The 25536-nt window shown below is 40.9% G+C and overlaps 1 protein-coding gene across 1 annotated transcript in view; it reads right to left on the bottom strand.

Annotated features, from left to right (window-relative positions):
• Positions 1 to 25536, bottom strand: part of DOCK3 (dedicator of cytokinesis 3) — a 566279-nt gene that overhangs the window by 55313 nt on the left and 485430 nt on the right. The window contains exons 50-51 of the mRNA XM_054976377.1: positions 2995 to 3130; positions 1014 to 1095 (exon numbers count right to left, since the gene is read on the bottom strand). Of these exons, the coding sequence (XP_054832352.1) occupies positions 1014 to 1095; positions 2995 to 3130 (218 nt within the window). The remainder of the gene's footprint in view (positions 1 to 1013; positions 1096 to 2994; positions 3131 to 25536) is intronic.

Raw genomic sequence — 25536 nt, 5'->3', positions numbered from 1 at the left:
CTTGGGGAGGGGGGAGGGGCATTCATTGAGGGGGAGATACAGGAGGGCAGAAGCCGAGGTCAGGGAAGATAAAGGGAGGACTGTCCCTGCGGTAAGAGCAGCTTCCCAGGTGGAGAGTTTAGGGGTTCACTGCCCCACCTTCTCTTCCACTGTGTCTGAGGCCACTAAGGGGACTGCCCTCAGAAGACCCACCCAATGGCTCCATTGCTGGTCAGGCAGCCAGAGATAAGACCCATCCCACTGGGGAAGCAGCATGCAGCAGTGCGTTGGCAGTCTGGCAGGCAGTGGGCAAGGCCAATGGGGATCGTCACAGGTACCAATTTATAAGCAGTTGGAAAATATTAATACCAATTTTGAATCTTTGAGGTTGCAGCTGGGCCGTTTCCACACGGCTTACCTGATTCTGCAAAATAGTGAAATCTCGTGAGAAGACGCTGTTATCGCGCGATAAGATGCAATAACAGCATCTTCTCGTGAGATTTTGTGCAAGATTTTGCTATTTTGCAGAATAAGGTAAGCCATGTGGAAACGGCCCTGGTGTTATAGAAAGAAAATACTAGATACCAAAAGATATTCTAGATTTTTTTCTCCTTTGGTCATAACTGATATAAAGAAGGCTAATTTTGCACATCTTATTTCAAGCCATTTTTGTTTCATGCTAAATATTCTCTCAACATTTTTGTCCCAATTAATTTTTTACTTCATGTTGTTATTCTTAGGCTGTTTATTTTGGAACCAAAACAAATTCATATATGTGATAGGTTGAAAGTTGGCTGTATACATTGGAGACAAATGGTTCAATTGCTTAAGATGAGTGTCACAGAAATACACCAAAGAGATGAGAAAATGCTATTTGGGATCATTATAAAAGGCATTTTAGAAGGATTTGCTGTTGTAATAATGAAGCTATTGTATGTGTTAAGGGAGGAATCACAGTAAAATCTAGAATACTAAAGAAGAAATATCACGGCCATTTTTAGAACTTCAGACTAATTGATCTGCCTTATTCTTACCTCGTGCACTAGAAGGAGCAGAATTAATCATCTGTGATGGAGCAGAATGAGTAGAGCTCAGGCTTGAGGTGGAAGGACTCGCCTAGGAAGAAGACAATACAAACATTGGTTCTGATATTAGAAATTCTGGTATTTGGAGTTAAGGATTACTAGATATGAATGACATAATGACTGGAGCAACCTGTGTTTTACATGTTTGTCTGCTTCATAAAAATTATCATTTGTATAATTCATAAATTTGGTATATATTAGTATTTATTATAGACTCCAGGAAGGGTGGTTTGCAATATCTCTAGTGTTTAGTCCTGGAGGAGCCTTTTGTGTTTTTGCCACATCTAAAGGAAGGCATCTTCCAGAACCTTTCCTGTTCTGGAGCAAAAGCATCTGCACTTCCCGTTGTGATTGGGGTAAAAGTGTTGATGTGTAAGCAGCCCCATTGCTGGAACATAGGTAATGTGACCTTGATGGTCCATTCATGAACTACTGGGACCTATGATAACTGAGGGTATCCATCTGGTTGTAGATCCCTCAGCAACATCATCACACAGGCAGTGGCCACCCCAGGAGCACTCCCATGCTCCACAGGGGGCCTAGTTTGGCCTGGATCAGGCCAAATTTGGCCCAGATCTGGCCTGAATCAGCCCTGAACCAGCTGCTGCAGCGCGGGAGCGCACTCCCCCACCCAGCAATGGCCATGGGAAATATTGGTCTAAAATGGGCCTGAAACGGCCCGGATTGGGTCCGAATCAGCCTGGAATGGGCTGATGCCACATGGAAGAGCACTCCTCCACCCAGCAGCAGCTCGATCCTGGCTGTTTCAGGTCTGATGCTGGCTGTTCAGGGCCCAAATTGGGCCAAAACAGGCCCAAAACGGCCCAGATCAGGCCTGAATTGGCCTGGAATGGGCTGCTACCACATGGGAGAGCACTCTTCCTCCAGGCAGTGGCCTGATCCTGGCTGTTTCAAGTCCAATCCTGGCCTCTACGGGCCTTAAAGGTGCCCCAAATGGCCAAAGTGGGCCTGGAACAGGCTGCTGCTGGGTGAGGGAACCCTCCCCCACCCAGCAGCAGACCGATCCTGGCCATTTCGGGCCTGAAATGGGGCCAAAATGGCCCTCTTTGGGCCTGGATCGGGCCTGGAATGGGCTGCTGCTGGGCGGAGGAACCCTCCTCCACCCAGCAGCAGCCTGATCCTGGCCATTTTGGGCTCGATCCGGGCTCAAATGGGCCCCAAAATGGCTGGGGCGTTTTAAAAATACTCATGTGGTGTGGGTATTTTTAGAGGTACTGGAACACCATTCTGGGGCGTTCCAGCTCCAAAAAGCACTGGTTGTAGATACTGAAACAAAAGCCTTGCATTCTTTGGGGAGTTTCAAAGACTGAGAGTTCAGCCTTTTTCTTTAGTTTGTCTGGAGAAGAGTCCGGAGTCTGAGAAACCTATTCCTCCCCTGAATTAGATGTGATTTTCCCATGGAGTCAGCTGATGATGCTCTTTCCCAAAGGAGGACTCTGAGTCTTAACTCATGGTTTCTCCTCACTTGTCTCATAAAACATAGGCGATGCACACAAGACTCTTGTGGGCTGTAGCCAAACACAAAAGGCAACTGTTGTGGACGGTATTTTAACCCTGCAGGATCTACACTGAATTTGTAGATACGCACACACCCAAGTACGCTAACATTTAAAACAGAAAATCTAAGTACATTTATGTTTATCTTAATATTAATTTGTGCACAGCTTACAAATAATAATAAAGGATGATCAGGTGTCGACTTAAGTAGATGTTTTGATAGACCTCCATCATTCTCATAACTTTACTGTATTATTATTTATATTTATATAAATGTATATGCCTAAATATTACACATAACTTCTACAGGTGTTTACTGTAGATACACTAACTTCCTTTAAAGGACCCTGTCTCTCATGTTAAAACTATATCTTCCTTGTAATGGACTTCTGAAGAAGGAGGGCAGGTATACCTGCATGTGATACATGTCCTCTGCAGCTTCTCCAATAGAACTGTCTGTTAGGATAACCAGATTTCCTGCTTCACTTGATGTATGGGAAGAAAGAGAAGAGGACGAATGTCGGACTGTACCCAGCATGTTCAATGGGCTATAGAGATATAAAAAGAAATCACATAATTTTTAAATGCTTGTTTTAATCACGGAATTCAGATTTTTTTTAACTGTAGAAAAATGGCATCTTACTTACAGCAAGCTCATCCACTGTAGCACTATACTTTTTAAAATCTTGAAATAAAAGTCTGTACATGCTTGTACATTTTCAGTTCATACCAAAAAATATCACTATATTAAACAAATTTTGCCCCGTTGAAGATCATTAACATCCTGACAAGAACAAAAATTCTAGAACATATTAGAGAAGATACCCTTATTTTTTATACTGTAAATCAGACAATAAAACCATAGTGTGCTAAATAATGGTCCCTATGTCTATTCTACCTATCCAATGAACTGATTTATAATTTAAAGACAGCAGTCCATAATATATTTTCACAGCCACATCTACAGAAAATACATATTAGACTAGTGGAAATTCACCACCCACTCTCATTTGCTACTTTGGATTCATCTAACAAAAAAAAGAAGAATCAGCATCTTACTACGAATCCAGGACCAGTTTTGGGTTATTCTGAGGCCTGGGCAAGCCATCAGTCTCCTGCGGAGCCTATTGCCATGCCAGGCTGCTAGATCTCATCTCTCAAACTCCACCATATGATAGCAGTTCCTGCTCCTGAATACCACTTGCTGCTGCTATCTACCTGCTTTCTCCTTCTGGGCCAAATGGGATGGCAGAAGGTGGTGATCAGAAGAAAGGGCATTAGCAACTAATATTCAATTGGGCCCAGTGAGTATAAGGCTGAAGGAGAGAAAGCACATAGGCAGGTGAGAAAGAAAGAACCTGCTGTTCCTCATCCTTGCTGCAACTGGGCCCACATGGGCCATTTCCACACGGCTTACCTCTTGCCGGAACACAGTGTCTTCATGCGCGAAATCGCACCAGGAAGATGCTGTTATCGCACGATTTCACACGAGAACATGCTGTGTTCCAGCAAAAGGTAAGCCATGTGGAAATGGCCATGGAGAGGAAGCAAACAGAGAGAGAAAGAGGCAGATGGAGGGATAAGGAGGAACAGGAACAAGAGTACCACTATAATATTGGGATTAGCGAGCAGGCTAACGAGGGAACGGTTTATGTGAGTAAACATCAGGAGAGGAGAAGAGCAAGAGGGGCAGTTTGAAAACAAAGTTACTGAGTGGGAAGCTCAAGTAAGACACATGAAGCTGACGATAGAGCATAACTGGGGCCACCCTTGCTGTTTTGACGGTTGCACTTACCTGTAACAGTTGTTTATCGAGCAATCTTCTGTGCAGGCACACATTGGGGACTGCGCACATGCAGGCCAGTCATGGAGAAGATTTCAAGAGCTTTCTAGAAGACTAGGAGCACCCCTCTTCCCTTTGGTGCTTTAGCACCCAAAACATCACATGACCAGGAAAAGGGATGCTATCCCTTCAGTTCTCTCCATGCTGCTACCAGAGACCCCTCAGAAACTAAGGCTCCAGAGAGTTCACAGCAGGGCAGGTGGAAGGGATGTGTGCCTGCACAGAAGACCACTTGAAGAACAGTAGTTACAGGTAAGTGCAACACTGTTTTCATCTTTGTGGCTTCTGCACAGCCCCATTTTGGGAGAGTAGTAAGCTCACTTACTGAAGGAGGTGGATGTGAAACTCTCAAGAGACTATGGAGAACCACCTTCCCAACAGATGTTTACTATCTCATTGACATTAACCTAGTGGTACTTCTAAAGAAGCTGGGAGCTCTCTAAATGTACCCTGCCAAAGTACCAACAGGAATGTAGCAAGGGAAAAACAGTGCTTTGGTGAGGAGAGCCATCCTGGGTAAAGGGCAATGAACAGTCATGCGCTCAAGGGAAGTGTGATAGTCTCTACCAACCCACAAAGGAAGGGTTGTATGAGGATACTGCCAGGTGTCTCTTGGAGCCTGAATGACTAATACAACCAATAGTGTTGTGAGACTTGAGGGCTGAAAACAAACCTCTGGTAGGGAATCCCGGCCAGGGCACTGGACACATTGACATTGTGAAACTCTATGAAGGGGGGAGGCATAGGTTAGAAAACCACAAAGTCCTCATTCCACAGGTGGAAGTACAGTATACTAAAAATGAAGCACCGGGGAGGTGCAAAAGGTTAACAAAGGGTTACGTTCCCACTTTAAATGTCTTTGGTGATCTAATAAGGAAGAAGAAAGTTTAGAGTGTTTGAGTCCCAAACATAATCAATAGCACAAGAAGAAGGGTAAAGTCCTGCTATAGCCTCGGTAGAGACTCTTACCCACTTAGAGGTGCAAGATATGGGAGTCAAGGAGGAGCAGTTGCCACTCAGAAAAAAATTGAGACTTCTGCTATAGTGCAGGAAAGGGAGCTGACAAAACCGCCAAAGCCATTAGTGGGAGTGAAAACATAGCAGATCCCCACCAGAATAATGAAAACACTGAAGCAGGCATGATGGGGCCGAAGAATGGACAGACAGTATGTACCTCAATGAACCTTGTGCTGCTAGCAGAACAATCTGCATAGCAAAGAACAGCCAAGAGATAAAACATAAAAACAGATTGCCTTGCCAGTGAATTAACAAGGACAGAGGATTAGTTTCTTTCTTACTATCAGATCATTGTCCCTACACTACATATACGGTTGCATTGTATTGCTATGTGGATTAGGGAGTATATGGTTAATTGCTCTGTCGACTGATTTTGCTGTTCTGCCCTGCTTGATGTAAATTGTTTTTACTGAATGCCAATAAAAGGTTGCTGATGATGATGCACTGATTCTTGCACTAGTGAATCCAGGATCACAGACTCATTGTAATGTTTATCCAAACTTCTTAAATCTGTAGTGTGACTGTGTAGATTAATTTTAGCTTTGAGCTGCTGGAAAAAACGTCATGAATTTTCCAAGCCAATGATGTGGAAGGATGTGGTGATGTTACACCACACATTCTGTAGTACTGCATTGCAAAGAAGAGAAGATGTGAGGCTGCTACTTTTCATCTAGAGCCATGCATGTACCAAAATGTTTAGTTTCAGCCTATTATCATTAGTCTCATTTTAGCAAGAAAGTGCCAAACTAAGTCTAATTTTCTGTTTTGAACTCCAGATTAGGTTAGTTTATGCTATTTTAAAATACACAAATTGCACACACATATAAGGAGTCTAAGGCTGTAGTCCTAAGCACACTTTTTGCCGGAAATAAACCCCACTGAGTCATATGGGACTCGTATCTGAGTAGACCAGATTATGATTGCTCCACAAGAAGACAGTCTATGGGAAATTATGCACACATCTTCTACTGGTCTTTTTGCAGAGAATCTGATAGCCTTCTTAAATTGTTGTGATTGCAAAGGTTTTCTCATAAAACCACAAGAATTCCGGTAATTCCATGGTCCAGATTTCCAATTTTTGTAACAAAGCCAATCATTAGCAAAAAAATGTAAACTGCATTTATTAATGCTTGCTAAAATGAAGAATGCATCCAGAAGCATAATTTGTAGACTGAAGAAAGTCCTTGCCCATATAGAAATGTGCTTTTTGTGGTCTATAGGGAAGACTTAACTCTGAGTCCTCTTTATTCCTAACATTAGATTGATAACGATACAAGCTAGACCCTGCTCTGTTGCTGCATCTACCTCTAAAACTCTGCCCCTTGCGAGGCCCTCAAGTATTTTACATACTTTTTAGATTTGTTTTTCAGACACGCACTGTATTCTGACACATTGAGATTTCTCTTGCTTACTGTTATATTGTATCTTATTATACTATAAATTTAAATAAATTATATATATCTCCTTGGGCAGTCCTCTGGAAAGGAAACCCATCAACTTTTAAATAAATAAATAAATACATACATAAATAAATACATAAATAAATACTGCTTACTAATTTTTTCTTAACTAAATTCTCTTTCCATGATAATAGTGTTAGTAGGGTTGCCAACAGGCCTGGAGAAAAATATGCTGTCCATTTAATATAGGTTTAATGTGTGGAAATGGGCAGTTGAAGCTTTTCATGGCATGGGGATAAATAACATTATCTGGTAAATAGCATCTCATTACCTCTCTATTAAAGGACAGGTCATTTTTCTCCAGGTCTCTTGTTAAAACAGGCTTGCATTTACCTGTAACTGTTCATCGAGTGGTCTTCCATGCAGGCATACATGGGAACTGCTCATGCGCAGGCCAGCCACAAATATTTTAAAGCTCCTAAAGAAGCGAGACACTTGTCTAGCTTTTTTGCAAGCTTTTTACCCAGGCGTGGCTATAAAAGGTGAGGAAAGCAGCTCCCTCCCTCAGTTCTCTAAACTGCAGGACTGTAATAAAAAGAACATATGGCAGGGAAGAAAGGAGGGGTGTATGCCTACACAGAAGATTACTCAATGAACAACAGTTGTAGGTAAGTGCAACCCTGTTTTCATCATCTTGTCTTCTGTGCAGTCCCGCATGGGAGATGGCTAACTTACCCAGGAAGTGGGCATCAAGCTCTTTAATGGAAGAGACTCTTTAGGACAGCTTTGCCCACCACCGTGTCCCTTCTGGAATTTACATCAATGACATAATGCTTAATGAAAGTAGATGGTGTAGACACAATTCCACTAGAGGGATGCCCAAGTTGAAAGCTGATGAGGTAGATTGAGACCTTGTAGAGTGTGCTCTTACGTGCAATGGGCATAGTTGTTTAGAATGTTTATAACAATCCTTAATGAGCCAAACTATCCAATTTGAAATGGTCTGTGCAGTGACCATCAGACCTTTTTTTGGTCCTTTAAATGATACAGAGATTGAGGACCTTTAGGAAAAGAGCTGTCCTGTCCAAGTAGAAGCACAAAGTATGTTTAATGTCAAGTGCATGCAAAAACCTCTCTGCGTCTGTTGTTGGAGTAGGGAAAATTAGCAGAAGGACAATGTCCTGGTTTAAATGGAGATGATCTTTGGCAGAAAAGGAAGTCATGTCTCAGAGCTTGTAATTCACTCATCCTTTTAGCTGACATTATAGGCACCAAAAAGACTGTTTTAGCTGTCAAAAAATTGAGAGAGTGGGTAGCAATGGGATTGAAAGGTTTATGAATGATTGAAACAAGAACCAAGGAAAGACTCCTCTGGGGAATTGGCCTGGATGCTGGAAGATTTGTTCTGAGAAAGGACTTGCATTGTGGCTGGGCAAAGAGAGTTTCCATCTACATCATCATAGTAGGCAGAAATGGCTGCTAGACAAATCTTAATGAAAAAATTATCCAAACCTTGGTCCTTTAGTTGGACTAGATAGTGCAAAAACAGATGGTAATGAGGCCAAGACTGGGTATAAGTTGTTGTCTATGGCCCAATTTGAAAATCTTTTCCATTTGCTTAGGTATGATTTCCTGGTAGATGGCTTCCTAGCTTCCATCAGGACCTGCTGGACTGGGGCGGGGGGGAGGAAAAAATTCAGTCCGCGGTGGCTATGAACCAGGTAGTTGCAGAGTGCCTAGGTTGTGGTAGAGAAACACATTGTACTGTAACAGGTGAGATGTTAGAAGAAAATAGAAGATTCTGCCCTGTGCCATTTGGAATAGAGTAGCAAACCACGCTTGTCTTGATCAGTAAGGGGCTATTACAATAGCTGAGGAACATTCCCTCATCGTCATGCTGAGTGTTAGCGTAATAAGAGGAAGAGGGGGAAAGCATATAGGAGGGAGCCTGACCAAGAGATCTGAAAGGTATCCCTGAGAGAGGCCTTCCCCTTCCCAGCCCGTGAGCGATATTGAACACATATTCTGTTGAGATCTATGGTGGGATAGCCCCATATTGCAAAAAAAGGGTGAAGGAAGTCCATGCGGGCGGTCCATTTGTAGTTCTGGAATTTTGACCAACTCAGTGCATCTGGGCAGAGAGGGAGAGTTGATACTGGATAGCCTATTCCCAAATCAGTGAGGATTCCTGGGAGAGAGCCAGGGAAACTGCCCCCCTGTCTGTTCAAGTAATGCATGGCAGTTGTTTGGTACATGTATACCTGAACATTCTTGCCTTCCACTAGGCAAACCAGAGCCTTCAGAGCATATCTTATTGCCCTCAGGTCGGGGAGGTTGATGTGCACAGAAGATTCTTGAGGGGACCATGATCCCTTTATCTGGGTGGTCCCAGAACAAGCCCCCATACCGAAAGAGAGGCATCTGTGTAGATTGAGATGTGAATCTGGAAGAAGCCAAAGGGGGTCCTTACTAATAGGTTCTGTGTATTGTTAGACCATTTCAGGAACCTGTGGATGAGCCTCAGAACCAAGAACTGCTTGTACGAGTTCTGTCAGTGCGAGTGGAACACTCTGATGAAACAGTTCTGCAGGAGACAAAGCCTCAGCCTGCTGAATAGAACAATTAGAGTCAGAGAGGCCATAAAACCTAACTGTTTTTGAACTTGTTTTGCACTCTGGTGCAAAGGTAATGAGAAATTTAGTGTTTATCTGGTTAAATTTGGTGTTTAAAGTAATGAGAAATTTCCCTACACCTTCTGGGGTATGAAAGGTGTGGGCTATGGAGGAGTCTGAAACCGCCCCTACAAATATTACTTTTTGCTGGCAAACTAAGCATGACTTCTCCACATTGACTCTCAGGCCCAACTGCTGGAGTATAGTAAAAACCAGAGACACGTCCTGGGAGAGGGACTCTGTGGAGTGGCCTACCAGAAGCCAATCATCGAGATAGTCTATGTCGACGATTGGCTTCTGGTGGGCCACTGAGGTGGCCCACTCATCCTCCCTGAGGTGGCTTACTGCTACTGCCATGACTTTCATAGAAATATGAGGGGCAGAGGAGAGGCCGAAAGGAAGAACTTTGTACTAGTAGTTCTTGGAGCAACAATGGAATTTTCTTTTCTTTTTTTTAAAAAAAAATTATTCAGTTTTAACAGAAAAATACAAAACATAAAAAGAACAGCAACACACAAAAGAGACACCAACACTTCCCAAATCACCGACATGCTCGCACAGATGTTACTAGAGTTGAAGACATAAGAATGGTAAGTATAAATTGGAGATGTATCATTTAACTATACAGTGTATATCAACCTATATTAAACGTAACAATGGTATAATTCCTTTGGGATTTCCTTCTGGTTAGAAAGATAGATTAAAATTGGTGATCAAATTTTCTTAAACTTAAAAAAGGCTTTAGTTGATGTCATCTGGTTCAAATTAGGAGTGAGTCGAGCTAGGACATAATGGTCCCATAACCATGTATGCTACATCTGTAAAATCAGAGCATTGAGGGCTTTCCTTTTTTTTTTTTTTATAAATTTTTTTTGGATTAGAAATCATTAAATTGTACATTACAATCAATTCCCTTTAATTTTTCCAGTTCTAACCCCCTCCCTTTCCCCCTCTTTTGTTGACTTCCAACAGTTTTCCAACCCCTTGTCCCTTTTCCCTTACTCATTTCAAATTTATTCTATCTATCAAACATTAACTTTCACTTTCTTCTAAGCTTATCTATATAACACAGTGCTTCATCTGTCTTCCTACTTACTTTAACAACTAAATAATGCATAACTAAATAATACATTCTTGGCATATATTCTTTTAATAATAGTCATTTAACTAATTTTGGTACTCTATACTCTATCTTATAATCTCATCTTCAATATGGGACAAACAATTTATCCCTCATTTAGCATAATTTTAGGTACTTATAGTCAACCAATTTGACCCATATATACCTCCAACCTAAGTCAATCCATTTAACATATAGTCTATACATTACTATGTATTTTTCCCACCTTGCTTAAGTTTCTTCATTGCAATTATAAAATATATTGCCAGAAATGAAATTAATTAGTTTCTATCCTTATAATTAGTTAATTTCTATCATTATAATTCTTATAATAACACCTATAATACTTAATACTATATCTAATAGTCAAATAAAATAGTTGCTTAGAAATTCTCATTTAACTCCCCCGGTAAAGTCACCTCCCTCTACTTTTATTATATTTCAGTAATTTTCAAACTGCCACAGTTCTCCTCCCACCTCCCATTTTTTCACTAAATATTGTTTCAGCTTCTCCCAATCCATGTTAAACTGTCCTGGATCAAGGTCTCTCAGTTTCCTTGTCATTTTGTCCATTTCCGCCATGTACAGCAATTTATAAATCCAGTCCTCGATAGTTGGCACTTCTTGCACTTTCCACTTTTGCGCGTACAAAAGTCTAGCCGCTGCTGTCATGTAAAATAACAATGTCCTGTATTGTGCTGGAATGTCCTCCATTCCCAAGTTCAGTAGCAGGAGTTCTGGGTTCTTATTAATTTGAAATTGTAAAGTCTCACTTATTACTCTTATTATTTCCCCCCAGTACTGCCTAGCTACCTCACAAGTCCACCACATATGATACAAAGATCCCTCATGCTTTTTACATTTCCAGCATTTATTAGACGTGTTCAAATTCCCTAGCGCAATTTTCTTTGGTGTCAAATACCAACGATAAATCATTTTGTAGACATTCTCTTTGATATTGGTGCATGTCGTGATCTTCAACGTATTTTTCCACAAGTATTCCCACGCCTCCATTGTTATTTCCTTATTAAAATTTATAGCCCACTTCACCATTTGCACTTTAACTGTCTCATCTTCAGTATACCACTTTAACAACACTTTATAAACCTTAGAGATTTCCTTTTTGTCCTCTTGTAGAATTACCTCCTCTAATTCCGAATTCTCCGTTCTTATCCCTCCCTTCACACAGTCCGAGTTATAAAGATCTCTAATCTGTCTATATTGAAACCAATCGTAACTTGGAGACAGCTCGTCTTGCGTCTTTATTCTTAATTTAGAAGATTCTATTCGTGTTATCTCCTTGTACGTTAAACACTGTTGTTCATTATCGACAGTTCTCGGATCTATTACTTCGTAAGGAACCACCCAGGAGGGAATACCTTCTTGTAGGTAATCTCTGTGAAATTGTGAAGAGGCTTCTCCTAATATAATGATGTAAGAACATAGAGTCTGCTTTTACTTTATCATACCACAGGTATGCATGCCATCCAAATATTTTTTTGTATCCCTCTAAGGCCAGTAATTTACGGTTTTTCAACGTCATCCAATCTTTCAGCCACACCAAGCAGATTGCATCATAATAGAGTCTTAGGTTGGGCAGTTGCATTCCCCCTCTTTCTTTTGCATCCTGTAATACTTTCATTTTCACTCGAGGCTTCTTGCCTGCCCAAACAAAATCCGATATTTTCCTCTGCCATTTTTCAAACTGCTTAGAGTCTCGAATAATTGGTATTGTCTGTAACAAAAACATTACTCTTGGTAACACATTCATCTTAACTACTGCGATTCTTCCCAGCCATGACAAATTTAATCTATTCCATTTAATCAGGTCTTGCTCTATCTGAGTCCATAATTTCTCATAATTATTCTTGAATAGATCTATATTCTTTGCAGTCAGTTCAATTCCCAAATATTTCACCTTAGTTGTTACTTCACAATCTGTTATTTCCGTTAACAACTGTTGTTTTTGTTTAGTCATGTTTTTACACAATATCTTGGACTTCTTTTTGTTTACATAAAATCCTGCCAAATCCCCAAATTCCTTAATTTTCTCTATTACCTTTGGCATATTCTCAATTGGATCTTCCACAATTAACATTATGTCGTCCGCAAATGCTCTGACCTTATAGGAAAAGTCCTTTATCTTTATTCCACGGATTGCATTGTCTTCTTGAATCTGTATCATCAATATTTCCAAAACCAAAATAAACAACAGTGGAGACAATGGGCAACCTTGTCTTGTACCTTTGCCTATGGTCAATTTCTTGGTCACCTCATCATTCACCACAATTGCTGCACTCTGGTCTCTGTAAATTTCTTTCACTGCTCTTATGAATCTTTCTCCCATTTGTAGCTGTTCCATAGTGGCAAACATAAAGTCCCAGTTCAAATTGTCGAATGCTTTTTCAGCATCCACAAAGAAGGAACCAACTTCCTTGTCACAGCGCTTATCATAGTATTCAATAGCGTTTATAACTGTCCTTAAATTGTCTTTGATTTGTCTGTTTGGTAAAAAGCCAGCTTGTTCCTCCTCAATGACTTTGGATAGCCATCCCTTTACTCTTTCCGCCAATATCTTCGCAAAGATTTTATAGTCATTATTAAGTAGTGAAATAGGTCTATAATTTTTAACATTAGTCAAATCTTGTCCTTCTTTGGGGATCAATGATATATTGGCTTCGCTCCAAGTGTCAGGAATCCCTTGATCCCTCAAGATACCATTAATGACTTCTTTTAGGAATGGCACCAGTTCATTGACCATTACCTTGTAAAATTTGGCTGTAAGTCCATCAGGTCCTGGCGCCTTTCCCAGATTTGTTGACTGTATTGCCTTCCTTATCTCTTCCTCCGTTACCTCACTATTCAGTTTGTCTCTCCATCTTTCCGAAATTACTGGGAGCTTCATTTTCCCCAAATACGTCGCTATTGAATCTTTATTCACTTCTTTTTTGTTGTACAGTTTAGCATAGAATTTGTAAAAGGCTCTACTAATAGCCATCTGTTCCAGATATACTTTATTATCCTCACATATTTTATTTATTGTCTTCTCCTCCTTTCTCTTCTTCAATTGCCATGCCAAATATTTTCCAGGTTTGTTTGCACCTTCAAACGACTTTTGGTTCATTCTCTTAAGATTCCATTCCAGTTCTTTATTATTAATTGCCATCAACTGCTCTTGAAGGATTTTAATATCCTGGTATATTTTCTTTTTCCCTGGTCTTTTCTTTAATTGCATTTCTTTGGCTTTTATTTTCCCCATTATCTCCTGTCTCTTCTCCTCTCTTTTCCTCCTAACTCTTCCACTTAAGTCCATTAGTATACCTCTAATTACTGCCTTATATGTATCCCATACCTTATTAGTTGGTACTTCTCTATTAACGTTGTGTTGTATGAAGAACTTAGTTTCCCTTCTCAGCATCTCCATATTTTCTCCCTCTTGTAGCAAGTCCTCATTTATTCTCCATCCTTTCCTTTTAACTCTTTTTCCAAACTTCCACATAATTGGGTTATGATCTGAGCCTACCATGGGCATTATTTCTACATCCTTAGTCCAAAGCGCTAAGTCTTTAGAGGCCCAGATCATATCAATTCGTGATAACGTAGAATGTCTCGCAGAATAAAACGTATATTGTCTGCCTTTAGGATTCTGTCTTCTCCATACATCTTCCAAAGTTTCCTGTTGCATTAATACAAAAAAAGTCTTTGGTAATAGTCCTCTTTTCTTTTGTGCAGTTACTGATTTTTTGTCCTGTTCCAAGTTTGTAACTCCATTGAAATCTCCTGCAAGAATTATCTGGTCATAAGAAAGTTCATCTAATTGCTTCCTTAAATCCTCAAAGAAGCTTTCTTTTGCTCCATTAGGTGCATAAATTCCAATCACCAACACTCTCTTTAAGTTCCATGTATATTCCACTGCTAAAAATCTGGCTTCCACATCTCTCATCACTAATTTTGGCTGTAGCTCCTCTTTTATATACAATGCCACTCCCCTTTTTTTCTTTTTTGAGGCCGCTACAAAATCATTACCCAATTTGTTCAATTTAAGATATTTTACATCCTGCTTTCTAATATGAGTCTCTTGTAAGCACACAATATCACATTTTTGTTTTAATAGCCAGTGGAAAATACTTTTTCTCTTATTCGGTGAGTTAAGTCCATTTACATTCCAAGATAACACTTTACACTCCATATTCATAAGCTTGTTGTTGGTAAGTCCTTTTCATTGTCCCTCATAAACTTTTCCATTTCTAGTTCAGATCTGATGCGCTTTTTCACACCTCCAAATTCAAAGGACACTCCTTCTGGTAATTCCCATCTATATCTTATCTTCATGTCCTTTAGAGTCTGGACTAGAGCTCTGTATTTTTTCCGATCTAGCAACACCGATCTGGGTAACTCCTTCATAATAATAACCGTCTTGCCATCAACCTCCAATGGTTCTTGAAATTGTTTACTCACAATCATTTCTCTTGTATTTCTAGTCGTAAATTGCACAATCACGTCTCTTGGTAATTTTCTTTGGGTCGCAATTCTTGAATTTATTCGATACACCACGTCTAGAATAGCCACAATTTCCTCCTCCTCCTTTCCCAGGTATTCAGCTAATACCTCAGTAATCTGTTCTTGAGCCGTCTTTCCTTCTACCTCCGGCAAGCCGCGAAACCTTAGCTGCTTCTCCATATGCTTGCTCTCCGCAACTGCCATTCTTCCCCTCATCACCCTCATCTCTGTTCGTTGCGTGTCTGCAAGGTTCTCCACCACCTTTTCCACTACGTTGACTCTTTGCTGTGTCGCCTGCAAATCGTTTTGTATTGTTTCCATTCCCTTCTTCACTTCTGCCAGTTCATTCTTTACTGTCTCTTTAACCTCCTTCACTAGCTCAGGTTTCATATCCTTGAGTTCTTTAATCGCTTCTGAAAGTTTTTTATCCAAGTTCTCTATAGCCGTTTGCCACTCTTTTTCCGACATCGTGGGGCTTGCTTTACCTCGCTCCCACGAGTCCACTCGCTTCCTTAACTCCGTGGTGCTTGGCTTAGTGTCCTTTTATTTTAAATGTCCCGATCTTAATGCAAAAAAGTCGTTTAAAGAGTCCAAAATGTCGGGCGTCTTTTCTCTATGGTTCCTCTATGGTTTTTGTAATCCAATATGGCTTACTTCCTCTTCCGCTGAAGCCGCAGCTCTTCCCCTTTCCAAAATGGCGATTCCCTTCTTCCTGTCATCCAGCAAGGGCCGCTCCTCTCCAGCAACTCTATCGCTGTTACGTACTTCCTGTTTCCCGACTTCCCACAGCAGTTCTCGCGATGGTAAAGCTTTCTCACAGCCTGATATCTCCTCACAGCCACAGGTATGCAAAACAATAGTCCATTTTCTTTAATAACTCCGTTTAACTTAGTCCTTTTTCTAATATAGTTCCTGCCGGATCTTCCCCTCCTTCTAGTCAATCTGTTGCAGTTTTAAAATCTACTTTAAAGTTTCATTGCTTTAAGTAATCTGTCCCGTTTCAAGAGATAGTGATCTTTACCTTCTCCAGCACTTTTCACGGGTTGTAATCGCTGTTTCAATCTCAGATTCCCATCAATTCTTCTTGCCCCTGTTGAAGCATGGGCATGTAGGTCCTATGCCAACCGTATTGGCTCCAGAACTGCCGCAGAGATTTTAGCCGCCCTGTCTTCGGGTGGGACCTCAAGAGTCAGGAGAGAGTCCGTTGCGTAGGACCCCCCCTCGCCTGAGATCAATGCACCCTGAGGTACTTGAGCGTTCTATGCCTGTTCTCCGCCTGAGAACAGTTGGCTGCGGGGGTCTTTTTGCCCCGCCGGCCGCTAAAACGGCAGTCCGGTCAGCTCAGCACTTAGAGCTGCGTTAGACCTCCATGGATCCCAAACCGGAAGTCTTCAGAGCATTGGGGGCTTTCCAATGACAAGCTATGGAAAGTTTGGCTGTTGATAAAAGAATTGCTATGATAGTCATTGCCCATTGTGGTTGATCTTCATCCCAATTTGCTCCTAATAAGAGACATTCTGAAGTGAATTCTAGTGTTACACCTGTTATCATCATAACTGATGCCAAAATTGCTTGCCAAAAGGATGCCAACACTGGGCAAGTCAGCCAGCATTGGATATAAGATCCATTCGATCCACACTTTTTCCAACATGCTGAACTCAGCCATGGAGAAGTATACGATAAAGATTTTGGCATTAGATACCATCGAGAGACTAATTTAAACATTTGGTAGCATATTATCAAAACTGAAGAGTTAAATTCTGCCAATGTCCAGACTGCATTCCATCCCTCTGCAAGAGCCAATGAAGGACAATCTTTTTGCTATTTGTGTTGGTATGGTAACGGCTTTGAGGGATCAATCTGTTCTACAATTTTGTAGTGTAACGAAATCATTCCCTTTTACTTTGTAGTATGCAGTTTTAGGAGGCATTCAAACTCCATCAAAGGTTTACATAAGATCTGGATGATGTCCAGTTTAGAGCAAAATGTTTGAAGTTGCAAGTAAGTAAATCAATTTATTCATTTTTGTAATTTTTGCTCCACAGCATTCTTAGTCAGGATTGATATCCCATCAGTCAGACCTACCAGGTGGGTCATCTGCTGATTCTTCCAGGATGCTAACTCAGTTGCTGTCATACCTTCAAGAAACCAATTCTGTATCACAAAAGATGTGAATCTAGAGATTTGTGGGAGAAGTTTCGAAAAAAAATTGTCCCAAGTATACAGCAACACCTTTAAAAATGCGTTATGTGCCGCTTCCAGATGTTTGTGGAGGCTATCCTGCCATACAATATCAGTTAGGTCCAATGGGGATGTAAAGTGCTTGTAGACTGATGTCCAATCCCTGGAATTAGTGTGAAGTAGAAATCTCACTAATACTGTCAGATGCACAGCATGGTAGTAGCGGGATAAATCTGGTAACCCAAGACCACCATGCGTTTAATGTCTCAAAAGAGTACGTTGGCCAATTCTATGCTTTTTATATGTTCAAAAAAACCAGAGAAGTAATTGTTGCCATTTATGAAGGGTTGAGGGAAGAATGCCAATCAGAATCGCTCTAAAAAGAAAAATAAATTTAGGGACCAGAAAAGACTTGATTATGTCGTATTTATCATTCCACGTAAATATAGTGTTTCCCCAAAACTCAAGTTTAAGTTGTATATCCTGGATAACTTTGTCATGATTGAATTTTTGCAGGTCTGATATAGAATCTGGAATTTGAATACCTAAGTATTTGTGAGAGGTTGTTGTCCAATGATATTTTTTAAGTTTGTCGAATTCCAGTTGTTTCTGCATGTGAAAGATGTGATGAGAGAATAACGGATTTATTGTGGTTGATTTTCAGGCCAGAGATCTGCGCATAAACCTTCAGGAGTCACTGGAGATGTTCTAGCAAGTATACAGGCTCGGTCAAATACAGGAGCATATTGTCAGCAAAAAGGTTAATTTTGTAAGTGCGGTTGCCAATCTTGATCCCTTTGATGTCCAAATGATTTCTTATTGCAATGGCCAGCGATTCAATAGAAAGAGTAAATAACACTGGGGATAAAGGGCATCCCTGACGAGTGCCCTGTCTAATTCGAATCATGTTGGACAACGAGTTGCTAATCTTGATCCTCGCCTGTGGTTCAGTGTATAACGCTGTATAAGGCTGCTACTGCCCTTAGGAAATTTGGTCCACAACCCATATGCTGTAATATTTAGTCTAAAAACATAGGCTCCAAAGAATCAAAAGCTTTTTGGATATCCAAAGAAAGCAATAGCATTTTGACTTTTTTCTGTTTTGCATAATGCCAGATGTTCAGAGCTTTATGTGTGTTTTCTGAGATCCCTATCAGGAATTAAACCCACCTAGTCTGGATTAATATATTCACTGATAAAAGTATTAAATCGGACAGCCAATGCAGTTGTAAAAATTTTGTGATCGACATTGAGGAGGGAAATAGGTCTATATGATGCTGGTAGTGTCAAATCATTGTTGTCCTTTGGTAAAACAGTCACCACTGCTTGATTCCAAGATGGTGGTAGACACCCAGTCTCCATAATTTGATTACTTTTCATCTTTTTAACCACAATATGAAGTTCCTCGGCAGTAAAAGAACATTCCAGTATCTTTCAGTGCTCTTCAGAAAGCCTTGGCAATGAGTACTTATCCAAAAACTGACCAATGAGATCGATCTTTGGATTAGTTGATTCATAAAGATTAGAATAAGAATCATAAAATATGCACTTAATTGCAGTAGTGGTGGAATGTAGTGTTCCAGCTGTATCTCGGATGAGTGAGATAAGGTGGGAGGATTTTTTTAATTTAAGTGATGTTTCGGTAGTTTAAGAGCCTCTGGGTTTCTCAGCCATGTTTTTTGTTTGAGAAGTGTTTTCTGAATATCTGTAATCTCTATCAATTCCAATTCACAGTGAATCGCTAACAAGGTTTTATAGGTCAAAGAATTTCTGGTCTGTTTATGTGTTTGCTCCAATTGGGCAATTTTTTGTTTAAGACTATGACTGATTCTCTGCTTTAGTCTTTCCGGAAAAGACGATTTTGAAATCAGAAAGCCTCTGATCGTTGGCTTCATGGCATCCCAAAGCATCAATTGCGAGACATCTCCAGTGTAATTATTTTGAAAGTAATCTTCAAGCTGGTTTTCCAATTCAGCACTTGTGGTGTCATCTGTTAATAAAAAAGTATTTAACCGCCATGGTGGTCTATTGAGTGTTCCTCCCTCTCCTTAACACAATGAACCAAATAGTGGTCAGACCATAAGTAATTTTCTATTTTGGCTGAATGTAGACTCTGGAACAGAGTGGAAGACACCAAAAGATAGTCAATCCTGGTGTAAATAAGATGTCTGGTTGAATAAAAAGTATAATCCCATTCGGATAGGCATAGAGCTCTCCAGACATCAATAAGGTCATGTTCAGACAAAAGTCTGGCTAAACCAGTAAGTTTGGTTTTTGGAAGTTTCCAGAGATAAGATTTGTAAATTTTATCTATCGAAGGGTTAACAGTATACTTTAAATCCCCTCCTATAAGAACTTCCCCTTCTTTAAAAGCATCAAGTTTGGAAAAAGTAGATTCCAAAAAAGGGAGTTGGTCAGTTTTGGGAGCATAGATGGATCCAATCATCACTGTTCTATTGTTGAGCTGTCCTTGAATAAAGAGAAACCTGCCTCTGTCATCCTGAAGTGTGTCCTTAAGAACAAATCAAAGATACTGGCGTTAAGTAGAATCATAGAATCATAGAGTTGGAAGGGGCCATACAGACCATCTAGTCTAACCCCCTGCCTAGTGCAGGATCAACCTAAAGCATCTCTGACAAGTATTCATCCAGCCTCTTCTTGAAAACTGCCAGTGAGGGGGAGCTCACCACCTCCCTAGCAGCTGATTCCACTTTTGAACTACTCTGACCGTGAAATTTTTTTCCCTAATATCCAGCTGGTACCTTTGTGCATGTAATTTAAGCCCATTGCTTCGGGCCCTACCCTCTGCTGCCAACTGGAACAGCTCCTTGCCCTCCTCCAAATGACAGCCTTTCAAATATTTAAAGAGAGCAATCATGTCCCCCCTCAACCTCCTCTTCTCCAAACTAAACATTCCCAAGGCCCTCAGCCTTTCCTCGTAGGGCTCAGTCTCCAGACCCCTGATCATCCTCGTCGCTCTCCTCTGCACCCTCTCGATTTTGTCCACATCCTTTTTGAAGTGAGGCCTCCAGAATTGCACACAATACTCCAGGTGCGGCCTGACCAAGGCAGTATAGAGAGGGACTATGACCTCCTGTGATTTCGACACTATGGCCCCTTTGATACAACCCAAGATTGAATTAGCCTCTTTTGCCACCGCATCACACTGACTGCTCATATTTAGTTTACAGTCCACTCTTACTCCAAGATCCCTTTCACATATACTACTGCCCAGAAGTGTATCCCCCATCCAGTATTTGTGCTTCCCATTTTTGTGGCCCAGATGTAATACTGTGTACTTGTCTTTGTTGAATTGCATCCTATTCACAGCTGCCCACTTCTCCAGAGTATTCAGGTCTTGTTGAATTTTAATTCTCTCTTCTTGGGTGTTTGCTACTCCTCCCAATTTGGTATCATCAGCAAATTTAATGAGCAGCCCTTCCACTCCTTCATCCAGATCATTGATAAAAATATTGAAAAATACCGGGCCCAAAACTGAGCCCTGCGGCACCCCACTGGACATCTCCCTCCAATCTGATGAAACGCCGTTGACCACCATTCTTTGGGTGCGGTCCTCTAACCAGTTCCCTATCCACCGAACTGTCCTATAGTCCAGTCCACAGTCTTCCAGTTTGCCCATCAGAATGTCATGGGAGACCTTATCAAAAGCTTTACTGAAATCCAGATAAATCACGTCAACAGAGTTCCCCCGATCCAGTAAGCTGGTCACTCGATCAAAGAAGGAAACCAGGTTGGTCTGGCAAGATCTGTTAGGAACAAAACCATGCTGACTTCCCCGGATCACTGAGCGGTCCTTCAGATGCTTACAGATTGATCCCTTTAAAATCTGTTCTAATATCTTCCCAGCTACAGAAGTTAGACTGACCGGCCTGTAGTTTCCCGGGTCATCCTTCTTCCCTTTCTTAAAGATTGGGATAATATTCGCTTTTCTCCAATCTTGTGGCACATCCCCAGTCCTCCAGGAGGCCTTGAAGATGATGGACAGGGGTTCTGCAAGTTCTCTAGAAAGTTCTTTCAGCACTCTTGGGTGCACCCCATCTGGCCCAGGGGATTTGTATTCATCCAGTGCAGCCAGATGCCTCTCCACAACCTCTCTGTCAATGTCAACTAGCCCCTCAGGTGTCCTGTCACATTTCCTACTATCTCTAGATGGGCCTGAGTTCTTCAGGGAGAAAACAGAGGCAAAAAAGTCATTAAGCCTGTCTGCTTTTTCTCTGTCCTGCATCAGAGTTTCTCCATCTACTCCCAACAGCGGTCCAATTGCCTCTTTTACCTGGTGTTTGCTTCTCACATATCTGTAGAAGTTTTTCTTATTGTAGTGAGCCCTCCTGGCCAGACCCAGCTCGTACTGAGCTTTGGCCTCTCTGATGGCTGATCTGCAGTACCTAGTAACCCTCATATACTCTTCTTTAGAGGTCTGTCCTCTCCATTTCCTGAACATTTCCTTTTTCTCCCTTAGCTTATTCTGGAGCTGTCTGTACATCCACATCGGTTTCTTGGAGCCCTTGCCATGTTTCCGTCTTGCTGGGATAGTGAGGGCTTGAGCTTGCAAAAGCTCGTGTTTGAGAAGGGCCCACCCTTCACTCGCTCCTTTCCCTTCCAGCACACTTCCCCATGGAATGACTCTCATCAAGCCTCTGAGTTCATCCAAGTTGGCCCTATGAAAATCTAACCTACGAGTCTGGCTATGAACTTCCTTTGCCCCCCACAGCAACTGTAATTCAAGGAGGACATGGTCACTTCCCCCTAAGGTCCCCACCACCTTCATCTCATCTATCAATTCTTCCCTGTTGGTTAATATCATGTCTAGTATGGCTGAGCCCCTTGTAGCTTCGTCCACCTTTTGAAAAAGGAAGTTATCGTCCAGGCAGGTCAGGAAATTGCATGATTCATGATGCTTTGCTGAGTCTGTCTCCCAGCACACATTGGGGAAGCTGAAGTTACCCATAATTACAAGGTTCTGATGTCTGGATACTCTACTAATCTGTTCAAAGAGGGCAGCATCCGTTTCTTCTCGCTGGTCAGGTGGTCTGTAGCAGACTCCAACAATAATACCCTTTGTCCTTCCTCCCCTTATTTCTACCCATATGCTTTCCATCGGGCTGTCCACCCCATTCTCCATAACTTCTTGACAATCAAGCCCTCTCCTCACATACAACGCTACTCCACCTCCTCTTCTACCCTTCCAGTTTTTCTTGAACAACTCATACCCATCCACTAGCACATTCCAGACATGGGAATCATCCCACCAAGTCTCAGTAATTCCTACTATATCGTAGTCCTCTGTTTGCAATAGAAGCTCAAGCTCTTCTTTCTTATTACCCATACGTTGTATTGTCACTCTTCTGGATTTTGTAGTGCCCCAAGCGTGGTATTGTTCATGAAATCAAGATGTACGATTTCATGCATCTGTCAAATGTCTTTCTTGCAACAACATTATATCAGGGTGCAATTTGTATAAATTACTATTCACCCTTTTACACTTTATACAGTTGTTAAGGCCACGGATATTCAAAGTGTAAACTGTCAATGTATCTGCCATAGTTCTATTCCAAATATGAATTATAAATTACTATTCTTCTTCTTTTTGTTTTGGTTTGTTGATGAAAATGGCGCATCCATGCTTAATTGTTCTAGAAGACTGTTAGAGTTATGATGCACACAACCATTGTTCATGCTACCGTGGATGTCTTTGGTTGTTTGCTGGTTATGTTGCTGGTCTATTTCTTCATTCCTACTTTGTGAATGGTTCTCAACCTCTAGAGGTGATGTATGAATCTCATCTTGAATCAATATCTCTGGAATTATCTTGATGTTTTGTTGAGGATTTAAAATTGTAGATGGCTCAGGCAGTAACAAGGAGGTATTATGACTAATATAGTCATAATATAGTGCCTGAAATGTTCTCACGTAAACTTGCAGTTGCTGCATCTAGTCTGTCTACAATTGTTAGCTGTTCTGGCATTGGAAGAAATTAAAAAGATTCCAAACCTATCCATGGCATCAATATCCATGGAAACATCCTTATTAGGTGAGATCAGCTTCTGAGATAAAACCTTGGTCTGTCTTATTGTTTCTTTCACTTTGACATTAGGGATAAGTGGTTCAATAGTTAAATTAATAAACACACGGATTGGTAATCCCTTTCGTTCTTAGAAAAGCTTTTTGTCCAAGTAAAAATTTGGGGATTTTTGAGCTGTTAAATGTTAGTAACACCTTTTGGGGTTGTGAGGGGTTATTCAAAGATTCCACTGTTTTTATATCCACAGTCCTGATTCAATGACCAAACAGATCTTGTAAATAGAGGAGTTCGTCTTCCAGGAAGGTGCAGCCCCTTTAAATTTGCAGACAGTCAAACCTACATGATGTGGTTGCCAAATCAGCCACCAAGAATCCATCAGCTTGTCTCTAGGTTGCTGCTTTAGTGGGTTACTAGACCTTAAAACTACTGAAACTTGCTAAGTAGAATGTTATAAATTAGTTGGCTGAAGAACTGAAGGTTTTGTCTGTTGGAATCTTTTTAGACGGATTTATTTCCCTAGAGTGCTCCTTGCCACCATCTAGGTTCGTTAACAAGTCTGTAATTTTCTCTAATTTGGAATGAATGGAATTGAGCCTTCTGCAAATAAAATTAATTGATTCAGCTACTAAAAAAAGTAAGTCTGCTTGTGTTTCCGTAGCCATATTAACTGTCAAACTAGGAAATACAGAGGCTGTGGCTTCAGTTGAAGTGTTTGAATTGCTGGTTGCCACTTCTGAAAATATATCAGCAGCTGAGCCTTCAGGAAGATTGCCAGTTAACTGCTGTTAAAGGTGCAAATTGATTTGAAGTGGGGATTTGGAAAACATGCGTTTGTACTGAGTCAGTTACTGAAAAAAAATCCCCATTTTTTTATTGTTTAGGCTCAGGGGGTGAAATTTCCTCTGACTCCCTTCCTTGTTTATGAGATTTCATTTTTTCTGAACTCAGAAGGCCAACAATAAAACAGTGAAATAATAATAACTCCAAGAAGTTAAAATCAAATAATTCCCATTTCCATGTTGTTTAAAACAGAGAAAAACTATGATTCCTTTTGGCAGCCGGCTACTTAGCACATTGCAGACGCCAATTAATTATCCAATTAGATGGAGAAAAACCTTGTTCTTTATACAAGGTAAATTGTCCTTGAAAAGGAGCTCCAAGATAGAGAGGAGGCAAGATAAAAGTTCTTAGCAATTCATGATGGCAATAAAAATACCTATTAACAGTAAAATAGGATAAAATGAATTAAAATCTACTTCACGTCTTAGAGCTGGGAGAAAAGCTGTTTGCTCATCAGCATCCAGGAACCGGAAGTCCACAAAGGAATTTTCTATAGCGGACCAGTATTTCTATATGAAAATATGCTTCCTTTAAATCAATAGTAACCAAACTTGACAGGTGTTTTTTTTAAACAGATAAAAAGTCTTTAGTGACAACTTTCTGAACTTTTTTTTTAAAAAAGTATACGATGTTCAAGGAACAGAAGTCTAAAGCTGGGCGGGAACCTCCTGACTTTTTGTTAACAATAAAATATTGAGAAAAAACCCACAGGCGCAACCAGGTGGAATGGGTTCTATGGCCTGGGTCTTTTTTTTTTGGCAGCCATTACTGCACTTCCTCTAATAGTAAGATTGGGTGGGGGGGCTGTACAGAGGGGAAATGTTGGGGGGAGTTGCCTTGAGCTCAAAGCAGTAGCCTTGGCTATGAACAACAGCAAGCATCTTGAGTGACTGACCCCCAAGAATGTAGACAAAGTAAGTGGTTGACTGACATGGCCCAAGAGGATATGGCATTAAACACCTTGTTTACTGGATCTAGACTGAACCCTTGGGGATTGGGAACCATCTTGAGATTTGGTTCAGAAATATCTCCTCTGAGGTTGAACAGAGGCAGAGGAAGAAGGGTGTTGAGAGCCTGAACAAACTAGTAGTGGGCTGTAATGGCATCATAATTACTGATTATAAAGGTTAAGGCTGCAGAAGTATAAACCTTTCTTCTCAGTATGTCTAGTTTCCTATCTTATTTATTGATCAGAGCCAAATGGTCCATGCTTTTTGGAGGCCCTTGCCTTCGAGGGTCTTGGTAATAAAAGAATAGGCAGGAGGGTGAGAAAACAAGGAACTTGATCCTTCTTGTTTAGTTTTATGCCTGTTGTCTAGTTTTTTTGTCATCACTGGA

This window comes from Eublepharis macularius, chromosome 4, assembly GCF_028583425.1.
Source record: "Eublepharis macularius isolate TG4126 chromosome 4, MPM_Emac_v1.0, whole genome shotgun sequence".
NCBI classification, from domain to species: Eukaryota; Metazoa; Chordata; class Lepidosauria; order Squamata; family Eublepharidae; genus Eublepharis; species Eublepharis macularius.
The sequence above is the reverse complement of the archived record's forward strand: the minus strand, read 5'-3'. Positions and strand labels throughout refer to the sequence as shown.